Source organism: Erithacus rubecula (genome assembly GCF_903797595.1).
Source record: "Erithacus rubecula genome assembly, chromosome: 9".
Classification (NCBI taxonomy): Eukaryota; Metazoa; Chordata; class Aves; order Passeriformes; family Muscicapidae; genus Erithacus; species Erithacus rubecula.
The window spans coordinates 8,673,775-8,690,671 of record NC_136660.1 but is presented as its reverse complement, the minus strand read 5'-3'; the positions used below and the strand labels follow the sequence as shown (position 1 = coordinate 8,690,671).

Genomic DNA, 16,897 nt, shown 5'->3' with positions numbered 1-16,897 from the left:
ACTCAGTGTTCCTTTCTATGTTAGAATTTAAAAAAGACTTCAGTTTTCACAAGACACTTTTTGCAAATTTGGTTTAGCTTCATATATTTATAAACATTTATATACTTTCAACTATTCTACCTAAATTTTAGACTTAAACAAACATTAGAAATTGTCACTGTTGGTTTGGTGTGGCCAACATACTATTTTTAGGTAATTAGAGATTCTAGATATTATTATTTTAGGTAAAAGTATGTTGCAGAGCTGCTCAGTGGTATTAGAACCAGATGAAAGTACTGTTTATCATATGGATTTTTCTGCTTTGTATGCAGTGTGGGAATATGGCCACACTAGAGCTATGTGCACACCACAGATTGATGAGTTTGACCAACTTCTATGCTAATTACTATTCATGCTCTCTAAACAGACTTCTTTTTGCAAGTTTCAACAAGCATTCAGCATGGAAATACAAACTTCACTGCTTTGTAAGTGATATTATGGTTATACTGTTCAGTATGGTGTTAATTTATTTTCAGTCTTGCTCTGTCTTTATTTGGCAAACACTGGAAAGAATAACAGCAATAGTGGTTTGTACTACTGCATGTACTATATAAAACTGGATGTTTTATTATAAAACACTTCTGATGGTGAGATTTCATAATTCTAGTAAAAGTTATGGAGGAGAAGAAAAACTATTCCCATACTTCTCCAAATGCAAGTAAAACATGAAATTTCATCCCTCTGCATCCATCAGCACATGTTAGTTATTACTGTTTTCAGGTTTTCTTATGTTACTACACAATTTAGAAGTATAAAGGAATGAGATGGTATTTGATGTAGAACCTACAGCACAAATAAAGCAGGTGTCATGCCAAGTGTGTCCAAGAGCTTCAATGAATTTATCTCCAGCTTCAACAGGATAATCACAGCCATGACATTTTGTGCTGAACAAAGCAATATAATCTAAAATAAAACAAAAAGCAAACTTAGAACAAACTCTTAGCATAATCCTATTACATCCAAGAGAAATAGAACATTTCCAGACAGTGAATGTTGCTCAGTTTCCTACTACATTTACTGCTGAAATTTACTTATTTTCTTTCATTATTTAAATATAAATTTGGTCAATAACCACCCCTTAGTATGACATTTATCATCACAAAGGTAGAAGACATACAAAAAATCCATGGAGTTTGAAGTTAGGTTTCTCACATTACTTTCAAATTAGCTTTTATATATGTGGAATATATTCATAGGACAAATACGGTTTTACAGGAGAGTCTAATGACAAGGAAATGTTACAAGTTTTCATGCCTGGATTAATGTTCTTTTTGCATAGAGAACATTATAATCAGCCATACTGGCTGATTAATACATCTTTATCAAGTATGATTTGGAAAGGCTTAAGGTTGAAAAAAAAAATGGAAATTCCAAAGGTATATGGAATTTATGAGAGTTATTTGATGTTCTCAAATTTTACCAGTTTTAAAGGGTAGGTACCAGTCAGTCATGCTGTATGGTTTTTGTTCTTCACTAAGAGCTACTCTGACTTGTAAAATTTGAATTGCATAACCATGAGGAAGGAATCTCCAGAGAGAAGTAGGCCAGGAGCTCACTGAATGCACAAGGGGAATACAGAGGGAGCACCACTTAAACCTTCACCTCCTTCCTGACTATGTCAGGCAACTCATTTGCGTGGCAAGTACCATTTTGGGAAAACATGGCCTGTTCCTTTCTCAGTTGACAAGAAGCAGTTGTAGCAGCCAGGAAGCAAAATCTGCTCCACCATGTGCTGCACATCTGTGTAGAGCTCTCTCTTCATAAGTGTTGGTTGAACAATCCTAGGGTGAGGCAACAACATCAGAGGTCACAGTGTCAGCAACTCAGAGGGATTGTGGGCAGCCCTAGAAGACTAATTTTATATTTCTGGTGAGCAGAATCTACCAAGGAGGGGAGTGGAAAAGGGGGAAACGTGTATGGAAAGAAGTGCAAAGTATGATAACACATAAGGGAGAGAAGTGAGGAAAGGCGTTGTGGACCTTGAGGCAAAGACCAGCACTCTGCCATTCTCTCATATAAACTGGAGAAAAATACAGACACATATGCATTTGCATGTGTGGAGAGTGGAAACAAAATCTATGCTGGATGGGTAACTGATAGTATTTTGTTCACCAGCTGCTTTATTCTTATGTTGTTTCCATGAACATGAAGCACACAATTACTGTGCAGAACTGTCCAGACTGCCATACCTTTCTCACAGTAAGGTTCCCCATCCTCCATGTGGAACAGGCTATTCCCAAATGGCTTCTTACAAGCAGCACAGACAAAGCAACTTGTGTGCCAAGTCTGTCTTAGGGCATGCATCACTTCCTGTAAAACAAACAAACAAACAAAAATCTCGAGCAGGATAGCCAGCCCTGCAACTTCCTCCTGGAGAACAAACACATGGAAGAGATGCTCTAAATTCTTCCCTTCTGTATCAGCCAATTCCCCTCTTCAAAAGAAAGAATTATGACAGAAATTTGACTCCTTTTGGAAAGAAAGAGGAAACAGGACTGCAAGCTTTCTAGAACAATGTATTTGCCAAAGTGAAACAACATGGTTCAGCCAGCAGTTTGTATCGACATGCCCAGTCGCTGTTGCAAGAGAGATTCTGCACAAAGATTCTGATTATTTTCTCCTTTGTTTTGACATGACCAGTATGAACTCTTCAATGCAAGAATATGATTTGTTAAATAAATTTTAAAGAGTAATTTTCTAAGATCAAGAATAAGTGTAAATCTGTTGCTTCAAAATAATCTAGATTATGTAGTAGTTTCTTTATGCTTCTTACAAGAACAATTCACAAACCAATGTAAAAATCTCAAAAAAAAAAAAAAGATTCTTTTAACTTCTGTGATTAGTAAAAATTAGTCTGCTTGTCTGTTCCTAGGCCATGTGATTATCACAAAAAACCCTAATTCTGTGCAATTGATGTTCTCCTCAATTGAGTACATCTAGATTTTATCAGCTTCTTACTTCAGTCCGATATGGAGAAATCTCTATTATGGCTTCATTCTTTCATCACACATTGTTTTCTAAGTCCAAAAGCTGGGCTCTGATGCACAGCTACCTGCTAATTTGTCAATCTTACATGTAGCCAGGATGATGTTTGACAGTGTATCTCTGTCCAACAGCCCAGATTTCAAAGGGCCAGCTGCATAACTGCTGTAAATTAACTTTGTTAACTTCAGTGAAACAGCGTTGATTTATACCAGCTGAGAATCTAGATCCTATTTTATGTTGCTTCCAATTATACACATAGACTCTGCTTCTCTTTTTAAGATTGTTTTTAATGTCCACTGATTATGACAAAATAGATTGATGTCCTCTTCCATGCTTTCAATCCAGTGAATAGACAAAATAGTCTAATTTAGATTTGCCATACATCTCATTAGAGAATCACCATTTGAGATTCATTAACTTCTGTTACTGTTTGCAAAACAACTATTGTTGATAAATAGGTTTGGATCCATTTATGAACCTCAGTGAGGTAAGAAGCAAAAATAGCTTGAGAAATCTTATTAATATAAATAGAGGCAGCTGGCATCTTTGCTATTTTCCTGATGAAAATCCATAATGGGAAACTGATTTGTGCCAGCATTCATTAGGTAGGTTAAGTCAGCACTCTGCTATAAATTACTCCTTCTGCTGCAGTAGCAAATGAGACTTGGTTGGAGCCAGAGCTTCACCATCAATGTCTGATGATGCCACCCCTAACTGGCAGTTGCAGAGAAGAGCATCTGTAATGTTAACATTTAGACACATGTCAAAAGGTGACAGCTAAGCAGTGAAAAACCAGTGGGGGAATACTTTCTTCTTCATTACAGTCATACATTCACCAAAACTGCATGCAAAAAGACACTGCTAAAATTATTGATGGTATTCCAACCTCACCACCATCTAAGGTACGTGGAGAGCAAATTGAATTGTGCATTTACTTGTACATGAGTCCTTTAAGACAAAAGTGGCATGTATTTTTGTCTTAGTGGAATTCAGATTTTGTATTTATTTTCTATTTTCCTAACTACAAGAAGCCAGAATTCCTCAACAGCTGTGCTGCTAACAGTGAGGTGCAGCAAGAGCAATGAGCCTCTTCCCAATATCACTGATTTCTCTACTGAAATTTTTACTAAGTCCTGTGTAAGAAATAAAAACTCAGTTCATGCCTCTTACTATAAGGAAGAGAGAGATAAAAGTAACATAGTGTGTGTCAGACAGCAAAAGAACTCTACAGAAAGTGTTACTTATTTTACACTCAGTGAGATGGTACCTGGATTACATGTTCTGTCTATGAACTCAATAAGGTACTAAAATCCAAGACTTCAGATGGATAGAATTTATTGCAAAATAATTTATTTTTCCTTCTGAAATAATCAACAAGCTGGGAAATAAGTCTTAAAAGGACGAAATAATAAAGCATCTATATTCACTGCTTACAGTCTAAACCATTTCACTATTTCAGGGATCCACACAGTGTCAGAAAGGGTTAACCTTGTTCTCTTACCCCCATAATCTTAGTGTGGCATCTGGCACAGGTTGGTGCAAAGAACTGTTCATAGCAGCGCTCACAGTACACACTGTTCTGCTCCTCCACAAAGCACATATCAGCCAAGGATGTCTTGCAGTAAGCACAATTGAATTCTTCTGGGTGCCAAGAGCGGCCCATGGCTACCAGGAAAGGACCTCTGGAAACAATCATAATTGTCTTATTTGGATTGCAAAAAAAAAGTTTGAATGACCCTGATTGCAAACCCACTTTGTCAGACACCATGTACACATGTAAGAAGCTACTTGAATCATGAGGTGCATATTAAAATTACATTCAGAAACCTGAACAGAAGTGGTCTTTTTCAAGACCATTACTCAAAACACACTGGTTAAAACATTTCTTTTTTTACAGACAATTGTTGGAAAAATAAATTGTTTTCATATCTGCATAGCTGTAAGTCGTGTTTGTAAGCAGATGCAAAGACAAGAAGAAAAGGCCAAAGGCAACAGAAGATAATGCTACTATTTGAAGCCATGAAATACCAAGCAAATTTCCATCCTTACACACCCACACTTCACAACAGCTCCTAAAGTCTCCTACCTTCTTTCTGGCTGAGAGCACTGCATGCAGCATTCTAAAAATGTCATTCTATCGGGTGACAACTTGCCATGTCATTATGTGGAAGCCACATTAAATTCATTTTGGTGATTGACTCTGGTGATTGTAGCTAGATATACTGATTATTACTGAAATATTTCCATTTCAGAAAGTATAAAGGACAATAACCAGCAGTTCTACATCACGAAACTAGCTCCTTTTAGTGGAGAACACTGTCATTAAACCTGGATTACTTAAAGCTGGATAGCAGTGCACAGGCTAACAGTAGGCACTGGTCCAGCAGAATGAATTGGGAGAGGAGGGAGAGGCATGCTATGAATCACTGCTAATAGAGTGTAGGCATTATCTTTCTCCAGACACAAAAGCAACAATTACATTTGGCTGCTGTTCCAAAATGATGCCTCGTTCCTTTTCTCTCCACAATCCCCCCCTCTGCCCCAGCCCCCTTAACTCTCCCACGAATTGCATGAACCTCCTTCAAAGGGTTACCTTAGGACCAGAAACCTGTTTAAAATCAAACAAGGATTTGCTGCAGCATCCAAGAGGCAGACAATTACCATGTATAAGTTTGCAGTGATAAAAATTGAACCACACAACAACAAAATGAGCTCTGGAAATGTTAAATTAATGAAGCAGGCAACAGACATCCCTGCTGGGTAATTTAACAGAGTCTTAGGTTCTGGAACTGTATATTAGTGTACAATAAGCAGTGTCTCTGATAGTTCTTTTCTGCTTCACCCCGGTGCAAAGGCCCATCATCTTACCGAATGATGCTGTTACAGTGCCCGCAGAGAGGAGTCCGGCTGCTGGCTGGAAAACGCTCCGCCCTCTGGACTGTTCCCCGGGCTAGTGCAGGGGGCTGGGAAGGAGCTGGAACTGGAGACGGGTAGGCAGAAATCGTGGCAGGAGACAGCACTGGAGCACCCCTTGGTAGGATGTGCTTTGTGACAGTGGTGGTGGATTTTCCAGGTGCAAATTTCTGGGAAAAGGAGTCATCTGTTACCCAGGGAGGGCGACTCGCAGGCTCCGTGTTGGCAGGAGTGTAGGAATGGACTGGTGCTGGAGCTGTTTTCAGTATCCCAAAAGAAACCAAGAAAGATTTTAAAGACTTTTTCTTCTACTGTCAATACAGTAACACTTACCAAAGGGTACTCCACGACACACATACAATAAAAGCTTTAGGTGATAGTTAATTATGGCCTGGCCCATTATTGCTCATTTATTCTGGGCTGAAGCCAAGGGTATCAGCACAATCACTGACTTTTAATACACATGCATTACAGAAATCATTGCCTACTGGCTTTTACAGACATTATGGAGACCATTGTCAAGATCATCTCTTCATTTTCTAGTAGGAATAGATGTAGCAATTCTGTGATAATTTCAAAGACTGCCATATACTCGGTTTTAAGGTTAAAAATAGAAAAGCCAGATAATATAGTTAAGTTTTAGATAAAATTCCCCAGAATTTCAGTACTATGCTTAAATTTTGATATTATTATATTACATTAATTACATTATATTAATTATATTATATTATATTATATATATTATATTATATTATATTATATTATATTATATTATATTATATTATATTATATTATATTATATTATATTATATTATATTATATTATATTATATTATATTATATTATATTATATTAATTTTTCTATAATTAAAATTCATATAGAATTTAATTTTTAATTACATTAATTAAAATACAACATGTTCTACAGATGTCCCTGTTATCTATCATTTGTAGGTTTATTCCTAGGTTTTTGAAGAAAAACAGGCTCCCACTGGGAACAGAGATAGAGAGCACTGGAAGCAATACTGAGGGAGCCAATTCAGCTCACATGACCAGCAAAATAAAGCCAACAGCACTTAAGGAAGGCCAGACTTGTGGTTATGACTGATCTCAGTTCAGTTCTTGGCTCTGCCACAAACTTCCTGTATAACTTTGAGCAAAGCTAAGTGTGTCTGCGCCTCAGTTCCTGTGTGTAAAACAGAATATTATCCTTTCTCTCTTCCACCCTTTGACTAGTACATAAAACCTTTGGTGCAATCTGTCTGTTGTTTGTGTGCACCAGGCTCTAATCTTGGGTGGAGCTTTATCACATTAAAATAAGCAGGAGCCAGGGCCTGCCTGCACATACTGACAAGTTTTCCCAGTGCCCTGCTCTTTTCAAAACGTCAGATCTTGCATTATGTAGGTCTGAAGTTGCTGCCCAAGAAACAGTCTCATTTTGCCAAGTACAGGAGCACTAAAAGCAGTTTCCCTTTGCAAGGAAAACAAAGCAAATGATTGAAAAGAAGCTTGGAGAGCTGAAGTGTTTTGCCCAAATAAGAGAGCACAGGTTTGGGAAGAGAAGCCAGTTCTCCAGCAGTCTGGGCAAACATTCTACTCAGGAGATCCCAGCACTAAGAAAATCATGATCAAATACAACATGTACAGGTTTATGGGGCTTGCACGTAGAAAGGGATTTCAGCCAAGAGGGTTCTGAAACATGGATCTTTCTGAATAATTAAATGGTGAGAAGATTATATTCAATTTAACACCCGTCCCTCAGTCCACACCCTGCCATATAATAACTTACACTGATTATTGGCAATTTGCAAGTGCTTAAATTGCATATAAATCAATGCACTGTGATCACCCTTGTGATCTCTTTATTGAGGTCAGAGTTGAATCTAGTGCATTTTCTTGATAAAAATTTCTTATGGTACAGCAATGTTTCTGCTTCATAAAAACTGTATCCCACCTTAGCTTGAGGCTTCTTCTTTTTTTTTTTTTTAACTTGGAAACGGTAAACAGTATTTAAAGATTTCAGAACAGAGTTTATATGCAATCTCTTTAGATCCTGAGGCTCTTGCTATTTATGTATTATGGTATTAAGACAGGCAAAATTAGAAGTTAAAATTTCATCTCATTGGTGAGTTCAAAAGGCTCCCACCTATGATGTGAATTAAGCAATGGACTTCAGCTCACTTCACTACATTCTCTCTATCTTCTATTTCTTTTCACTCTTTCTTTTCTATTTGCTGCAGTAAAATAAAGAAACTGGAAAAAAGGAAAGTAAAATAAAACAACAAAATGGGATTTTTTTTCCAGTTACTAAAAGGAAGCACTGGAGGAATTATTGCAAAGTGACAAACGCTGCATGTTTGCATCTGCTCTGAGTTCTCTTTTCAGCTGTTATAATTTAATTTTACAAGCTTGATTTATTACAATACATTTTCCTCCTGTGAACAAGCTGCAATTACTATTGCTTCAAAACAGTATCACTACATTGTAATAGAAAGATTTCACTAACTTTGAGATTTTAGCAATTGTTATTAAAAGGAAATGATCTTATTTTCTCAGAACTATATCCTAAGCTTATATGAACAATTCTTTTGCCTAAGTAGCTACTGCCATACACATTCACCTTGAACATTTATGTATTCCAAAAAGGCTTCCAACACTAATCAGCAGAAAAAGGGGCTGTTAGCTGCTAGAAAAGTACTAAGACTCAGTATACCAGAGAATGTATTCTCAAAATGCCAGTATTGTACAAGCTGACCATTAACTGTTAAAAAATGAATACTTCAAATAATTCAGCACCTTAGCCTCTATCACCTTGTTTGCCTCAGCCATCATGTTCTCTTAGAACAGGAAAGAATGAATGGGATTATTGTTCTCTTGAGAGAATGGCAGGAGAAGAGGTCTTTCTTAACAGGAGTAGGAACAAGCCAATTCCTTGCTTCTGGGGAAGTTGGAATTCTTCCCTTCAGCTCTTCATTTATAGTCTATTTTCTCTCCAGACAAAAAGGAATGTTACCAAGACTCATTTAGTAAAGCAAAGATTTATAGAGTCTCAAATGCTTTGGTCACACACTGACTTGCACTGTGAGAACTTTTTCCTTTTTTTTTTCTTTTGTTAGTAGATGACAAAAGTGTTACTCTTTATTATTTTCAGTAACAAATTAAATTAATAACCACAACTGATATGGCTTGTTCTACACTTAGTGGCCATCTTTGAAGCCCAAAGTTTTCCCATATACTGTTACAGTACAGAGAAGATGACAGACAAAGCAGATGATGTTTTATAGCGAGACACTATTCTTATTTAGGGGAACTAGAAATAATTGTGTGGAAGCTGCTGATTTAGTATTGAAGGTGCTTAGGATTCAATATAAAGTTCATTAGGAGCTGTGGGAATCTCTCTACCAATTCCAAACACTCAAGTAGGCCCAGCTGGACTTAGGGATTTAAAAGGAAAGATCTGCTTTCATACATTTAGGTATTGTGTTACTTCTTGGTACAGAACTGGAGCTGGAACTGCGTGGGATATGTGAAAGGCTATCCTGGTCTGGGAAAGCCTACGGGAAAGGAATAGCCAGGTATGTTCTGCCATCTAGTGGGCCTTCTTTGGAAGAGAAGTCTGTGCTCCTTTAAAAAAATGGGTTATGAAATTTAGGGAAAAGAGTTTAGAGTTCACAGCTTTCTCTACTGAAAAAAAGCTAAAGATCTTTAGCAGCAGAAAATTTCCCACTCGAGTTGGGTTAGGGAAAGTGCAGACTGCTGGATGAATCCCATCTGAGCCAGATATTCAAGTGCAGTTTCATTTTCAGACTTGTTTGAGTTTGTTTTTTTTTCAATGTGACAGACTAAAACAGCCTTGTAAATCCTCTCAGAGACTGATTCAGGGTGTTTCTGTATTGGATATATGAGCCTGTTGATTGGTGTTTTAATCTGGAAGTTGCTGCCCTACATTTCCAAGGGAAGCCAGTCATTGACAAAGTTGGATGAGGAAGTTTTCTAAGTGGTTTGTTGTCTTGGTGGTTTATTTCTAAGTACTATTGATTTTCCCATTTGTGGCAGGAAATGTCATTTCTTCGCAAGTGGCAATTTCCCATTTGCTCTGCAACTCTCTCCGAGGCCAGCTCATGTTCCAAAACCACTCTGAAGTGCTACAACATCAAATATCTAACATTTTAAAAAGGTACCAAAACAAAAATCAAACATCTTCACTAAAATCTCTACCTGGAACCTCTCTTGTACCTTAGTCACTTTAGGGTTCAATAATGAAGGTATTTTAGAATCTCTTATTGGATATTTCAAACTCCTAAACAGTACAGGTGGACTTTTTATTTCTCTACCAACTATTTAAGTCTTTATTGAGAGGCAATGAGGCCCAAAAGAAGCAATGTAAGGAATTGCAAAGGAAAGCCAGCAATGTAAGGAAGTGCAAAGAAGATGCCTGACCCAGGAGAAAACAAATGCCTTTCCTCTTATTCCAAGTAGCATTCAGCTTTGACTTTACCAGATCCAACCAATAACTGGAAATAGCTGCAGATGTATTTCTGTGGTTTGTATGTTGAACTGGAGTTTCCCCACATGAGCACAGGGCTCAACATCAGTCAGTGTATTTAGGAGATATTTTGACTCGCCACAGTTTGCTCTCTTCTGCATTACAGAAATAAATCTGTTGTCATCATCTTTTCATTCTAAAGATAATAGCATTTGCCTTGAGTGAGAACATGGTATACATTGGTGCACTTAACCAAAAGCAAATGAGGAGGAGCTGAAGGTTTATTTACTTTGAGGCCTTAAATAGCTCATGAGAGCTCTGACTTGACTTTTTCTACTTTAGGTCTCAAATATAAAGATCAATTGACTTGTCTGTCTTCATTATGTCTAATTAAAATCCTTACATTTGCTTAATTTCAGTAGATCCAGAAATAGAACATTACAGAAGACAGAGTTTAAGACTGTTAGAATTCTTGGACTTTTCATATTTATTTGACTGTAAAGATATAAATCAACTTTTTAATTCTTTTGCCTAAGATCAGAAAAACCTTAATTTGAAACAAAACTGCCTTTAGAGTTACATTGCTGCCTCATTTAATTCTTTCAGTTTGAAGGTTTATGTTTTGGTCATCAATGGTTTTAGAAGCTCCGTCAATTTGTAACAAGCTAATACCAAGGAAATTTAAATAATATCAAGCAGCATATTTTCCAAATGAATGAATAGCCAAATATATTCCTTAAGTTACTAGATCTCTGGGAAATGGAATAGCATTATGAGATGCCTTAATACCTAATTCTTTATTTCAAATATAAACCTAAGTTTGAGAAGTTCAAGATATGGTCTTATCTATTTTACAAACATATCCTACTCAAGTAAACCCCACTTATTTTACCTCCTTCCCAAGCTGTGAATTTTTTAGCCATTTTATCAGTTCTGTAGTGTCACAGGGCTCCTAATTGGATACACTGTTATTTTGCAAATGTATGTCTTCTGAAAAATCATGCTACACATTTTTATTACGCTTTTCCCTCGCTTTTATTTGTCCCTCTCTTCTACATTTTAACTCTGAAGCAGAATACAAATACAATGTAATCCTCAATCTTCAGGTAATTTGAGGCAAAACTAGCAACATTTAGTCCCACAGATATAAATACTTTCTGATATGTCTGTATGCACAATATGTGTTTTCTATATTTTCTTTTTCAAAAAGAAATGTGTGAGCATTTTTTTCTGAGTATTTTCAGTACCTTGAAGTCTCCTTACCTGGCTGGTAGACAGAGGGTTTTATGCTGGCAGTAGTAACAACTCTCATTTTTGAAGCAGCAGAAGGAGCAGGACTTTCACTGTAGCTTCCAGAAACTGGCATTGATGTATATGACTGGGTTGTGTTTCTAAAAGCAAAATGTAGGTGTGAACAACTCTGTAAACAGCAAAAGTTACTGATCATGAAGTTACAGATCTGGCAGGTCCAGAGCACTCCAAGAGGAACTGTCTGTGAGAACTAGAGAGAATGCTGGGAGATTCATCAGTCCTTATCATTGCTAAGGAAGGCTTGGACAATTCTTTGGAAAGAAAGATTAGTCAAAAAAGGATTTTAAGTAAAGGCGAGTTTGATGTTGCTGTCACAGAAAATAGCTTGTTGAGGGAACATCACAAGTTTGAAACTCTCAGTTTAACAAGGGATCGGACTTCACAAAGCTGCATACAAAGTTTGTGTTTCCTGTTCCTCTGCACACAAAAAGGCCTGCTCTTGTCTAAGATAAATCAATGAGGGATATCTGGACTTAAAAATATACTTGCTCAGCACAATTACAACTATTACAAATGCTATTTAGTATTTATATACCGTTTATACTTCTTTCAAAAATATTGAAGCAACCTTTGAAAATTTTTCTGAAAATCTTTTTCCTGTTTAGACTGACACCAAGATTTACATTAATTTTCTTAATGTTCAGATTCATCCTTCAGAAAAAAACACATATGATATGCAATACTATGATGCATTTTCTTGCTGTCCTAGAATAAAAGCATTTGCTCAGGATTCCAAATATCAGTAAGAAACAGTTTTTCTCTGTTTTATGGCTTAGATGGTGATACTCAGTTTGATTACAGTAACGAATTTAAAATATGCCTCCTCTATCTGCCAGTTACTTGGGGTGATTCTGTTTATAGTGCCTGTGCTTCATACACTGCTAAAAGAGCATCACAGTCAAAGCAAGAAAGAGAGAATAAAGAAGTACAAGGGAAGCAACAGATAAAGGAAGGGAAGCAACAGGTAACGAAATGTGTGCCGCAAGAAAAACCTATTCACTACAGAACGTCCTTCTTACTCACCCTGAAAACACAGTTTTGCTTTTTTTTCTGTTCAGTGTCAGTCTCCTTAGAAACTAGATCTGTATCTATTTGTGCTGACAATTAAAGAGTTATTTCCACAGTGCGTTTGTCTATAGGAAAACATTTGTCAGCATATGAAAAAAATCCAGCTTTCCCAGATTATTGGTCCACCTTGACTTTCTTTAACAGTGGAAACAGATGTCATCTGGAGAAAACACATTTTCTCCAGATGGGCAAACCCAGCAGATTTGACCCAGTACAGGTAAGAAATACTCTGAGAAATGGAAACTTTCAATTTTTAATTTTGAACAAAATAAGTCTGTCCTCAGTGTAGCTTTTTGCTGCTCTGACATTGTTTCTACTATAGATTTAGTTTGCATAGCATTGCTGCCTCAGGCTAATTTATTTTGTCTATTTAGCAAGACCTAGAAACTTAGCTATTGCTACAATGGATATAGCTAATTATTTCTGTACCTAGTCTAGGGCTTAGGCCTGGATTTGCACCCACTATACCATGAGTGAGCACGACTCTCCAAGATAAACTATTTTAGTGGGCTTGTGTTCACTGGAAATTCTGTTGTGAACTGTGCTGTGATTTTATAATCACCAAAGCTATTCTAAGCATTGTAAAACTTTTGGTTTTCCATTTTGCCATCTGTTTCCTGATGATACCTCCTGTGTGGTGTCTAAGAAGGCACTGTGCTTGGGATCACTGGACAGAGGCCATTGCTTCTACCACAGCACGGGGGCATGGACACTGTGGGCTTCACCAACAGCTTTCAAATTGCCATTGGCTAAACACACCATCTTGACTTCAAGATTTGTCCTTGTTTTAAAATCTGGGTAAACTAGACAGCTCAGTGCCCAATATTTACAATGTGGGTTAAAAGATTTTAAAATTATGTGTTGCACAGCCTTAATCTGAAAATGTCATCCAGTCAGGAAAGTCTACTCCCAGATGCACAGGTCCAAAAAGAAGAAAGACTCATTTGAACCTCTCTTAATGCACAAAACAAATAAAGAAGTTCTGAACTAGATTAGTAATACTTAGACTGTCATGAAGAGAAATGGTTATTCAAAATTCAAGTGTTTCCCAAATGTAATAACATAGTAAAACCATACCACAGATTTCCTTGTGTTCAGGGAAATGAAGCTGAAAAAAAACCCCAAAACAACACCTTGCCCACATACACACATTCACAGTACCAAAATCATAGCAAAATTAAAAGAAGTACTGAACACTTTTAACCCTTTTACATGTGTATGATGCATATTAAATACAGTAAGGAAGATAAGAAGGCTTGTCAAAGAAAAAATAAAGTGTTATACTACATCATTAAGGGTTTAGTGAAATAAAAGATTTATCAGAATATCTGCTCAAGAAAAGGAAATGGCATGTGATTAAAAGAACAACAACAAAAAAAACCCATATGAGAAAGAAAGAAGGAAATTAAGAAAGAGTAAAAAGATATTTTAAGAACCAAAGATGCTTTAATGGATCAAGAAGCACTGGCATCTCAAAAAGCAGTGAAAGCAACCTTATTGAATTTATCTGTAGCAGTCAATGGCATGTGACAGGCAGCAAATTAAATACTGGCTCTGAAAACGATTAGTTGTCAGAAAAAGAAAGAGTAAATATTTCATAGCAGATCATTTTTATGTTAACGCTTCACTAGATGCCTACTAGTAGCAATAAACTGGTTTGTTAAGTGCTTTTAAGGTAGAATAGCTGCACAAAACATTTTTATACCTCTGCTTTGACTGGTAGCTGATGGAGGTGGAAGAATGCCGGTTGAAACTAAAATGAGACAAAAGTGGTATTTGAAAAAAATATGTACAAAAGATCTTGCCCTACCATGAATTTGCTATGAGTAAGAAGTGCTCTTAAATGCTGAAGTAAACAACATGTACATATTTATAGTCATATAAGATGAGTATTACATTTCATTTTGTTTTCTTATTTAAGCTGTAAAACCTGAAGAGTGGTAACAAGTCAATGAACTGAATATATTTTCCATAAGTCACTCTCCTCTGACCTTATTTGATTGTGGAACTCCATTTATTTTTATTAGCTAAAAATAAAAAAACCCAAAATAACAAAAAACCAACCAACCAACCAACCAAAACAAACAAACCAAAACAAAAAAAAACCAAGGGATTTTTCTTAGTGTTGTAAGTTTACATTGCATCAAATCTGAAAAGCAAACCTTGAATGAACCAAAGGCCAAAGATCAGGGAAGTGACCCCAGCTTGTGAGGCAGCTCAGACCACCCCACAGAAAGGACAGGCTGGCATAGCTGAAGCAAAACATCAACCCACCATGTTCAACTTTTGCCTTGCAGAACCTTTCTACTGCTACAGTCTTAGGTAAACAGGTAGATTTTGTTTTCCTTGGGGAAACAGCATAATTTCAGAACATAAATGAATCATTTATGCAAATACAGGAAATACTTGAAAGGCTGCACAGTGTATGATCTGAGAAACAAGAGGATTCAGAATGAACAGAGCTCCTGTCTGCAGGGCAGTGCAGGGCTACATGGCATCCATCCCATCCCACAGGGGCACAGCCCACATTTCCCAGAACCACCAGGAGTCAGCTTATGCCAGCTCTTTTCCTAACTTCTGGAGAAGAATTTTTCTTTCCTTTACCATGGACACAGTGCTTGGACAAAAATCTCTGGATCAGAAGCTACACTTGACTTTTAGAACCACTAATTTTAAATCTTTCCATTGTTTCTCCTGGTTTTGTATTCCCAGAGTACAATTCCCATCTCCAGGGCATGGGGTGCTCTGCTTTAACCCTCTGGATGGAATAACCCATCCCTAAAGAGCTTCAAGCTTATTCAAAACTCTCCTGCTGTGCTTGCATCTTTTCAGTAAGGTCGTAAATGGAACAGATAACAGTAAGTCAGGTTTCACTGCAGATGTGAAAGAGTAACACAGGCTGTTAAAGGTTAGTGATTTACTTCAAACACTGCTCTTCAGGAACATTATAAAGATTTCACTCATGTTAAGTGTTATGCATATGCTAACAAAAGCTAGGTCACTATAGAACTGTATCTACTAAAGTTTAAAATCAGATTTAAATAGTTAAGAATACTGATCAAGAAATCTTCCTGTGTTCTCTTGGTGGATCTTTCTAAAGCACCTAAAAAGAAAAAAACACCAAACACTGGAATAATGGTGATAAAATCTCAGCCTCATCTACCCAAGAATATCCCCATCCTGTAAAACAGTGCTGTAATTAAGGTCATCGACATCTTATTTTGAAATAAAATTATATTAAATTTTCAATATTCCTCTCATATATGTCAAGCTGAAACTGAATTTTTAAGTCTGTATTTCTACATGAATATTACCAGATTCTAAAAATTTTGAATTAATTTAGAAGCCAGTTCTAGCCCTTACATTTGAATACACTAGCTATAATACACAATACTTTTAAAAACAAACATGGAAGAAGTGCACCAAGATAAAGAACCTATTCCAGCTGCAAGACAGCCATTCAAAAAACCAGCCAACCAACCAACCAACCAACCAACCAACCAACCAACCAACCAACCAACCAAAGCTTGCTTCTCCTACTTGATTATCAGGGAACCAAATTTGTACAGGTCTTACAAGTCTCTGGTTTGCTTTTATGTCCCAAGACAGTGACATTTGCCTGTTGGTAACAGGGAAGCAGATGACAGCATCACACTTGTGTCACCCATTGACAAAGAAGCAGCACATAGGGCTGATATGCTGTAGATCTTTTATATGTGACCAAAATAATTTCCAGGTGCCAGCAAAAGGTATTAGGAGTCTGATTAAAGCATTTATTTTTGAAATGGACAGCTGTTTTTCATAGATCAGAGTATCTTTGTGGTTGGAAGAGGCCTCAGGAAGAATCTGATCTAACCTGTTGAAAACAAGGCCATCTCTGAGGTCAAACAAGGTTTCTCCATGTTTTAGCCAGTGATGTCTTGAAAACCTTCAGGGGTGGAGACACAGCCTCCCCAGACAAGTCCCTTCAAAGCAGCAATGGTCCACACCAATCTAATTTACTAATTTACTTTCAATTCAAATGTCTCAATATCTCAATGTCATCTTTTTATCCTAATTAATTTTTTTTTCCACACTGATTAGTCCATATTGGTAC

General features: G+C 36.8%; 1 protein-coding gene across 10 annotated transcripts in view; it reads right to left on the bottom strand.

The window, feature by feature from the left end:
* LDB3 (LIM domain binding 3) overlaps nt 1-16,897 on the bottom strand; it is a 109,388-nt gene that overhangs the window by 4,997 nt on the left and 87,494 nt on the right. For 6 of the 10 annotated variants that reach the window (XM_079312353.1, XM_079312358.1, XM_079312362.1 and 3 more), the window contains 6 exons: nt 14,507-14,554; nt 11,686-11,813; nt 5,893-6,193; nt 4,526-4,706; nt 2,229-2,349; nt 827-942 (listed from right to left, as the gene is read on the bottom strand). In XM_079312353.1, the coding sequence (XP_079168479.1) occupies nt 827-942; nt 2,229-2,349; nt 4,526-4,706; nt 5,893-6,193; nt 11,686-11,813; nt 14,507-14,554 (895 nt within the window). The remainder of the gene's footprint in view (nt 1-826; nt 943-2,228; nt 2,350-4,525; nt 4,707-5,892; nt 6,194-11,685; nt 11,814-14,506; nt 14,555-16,897) is intronic. The other 4 variants (XM_079312356.1, XM_079312360.1, XM_079312354.1 and 1 more) reach the window with 1 other exon arrangement.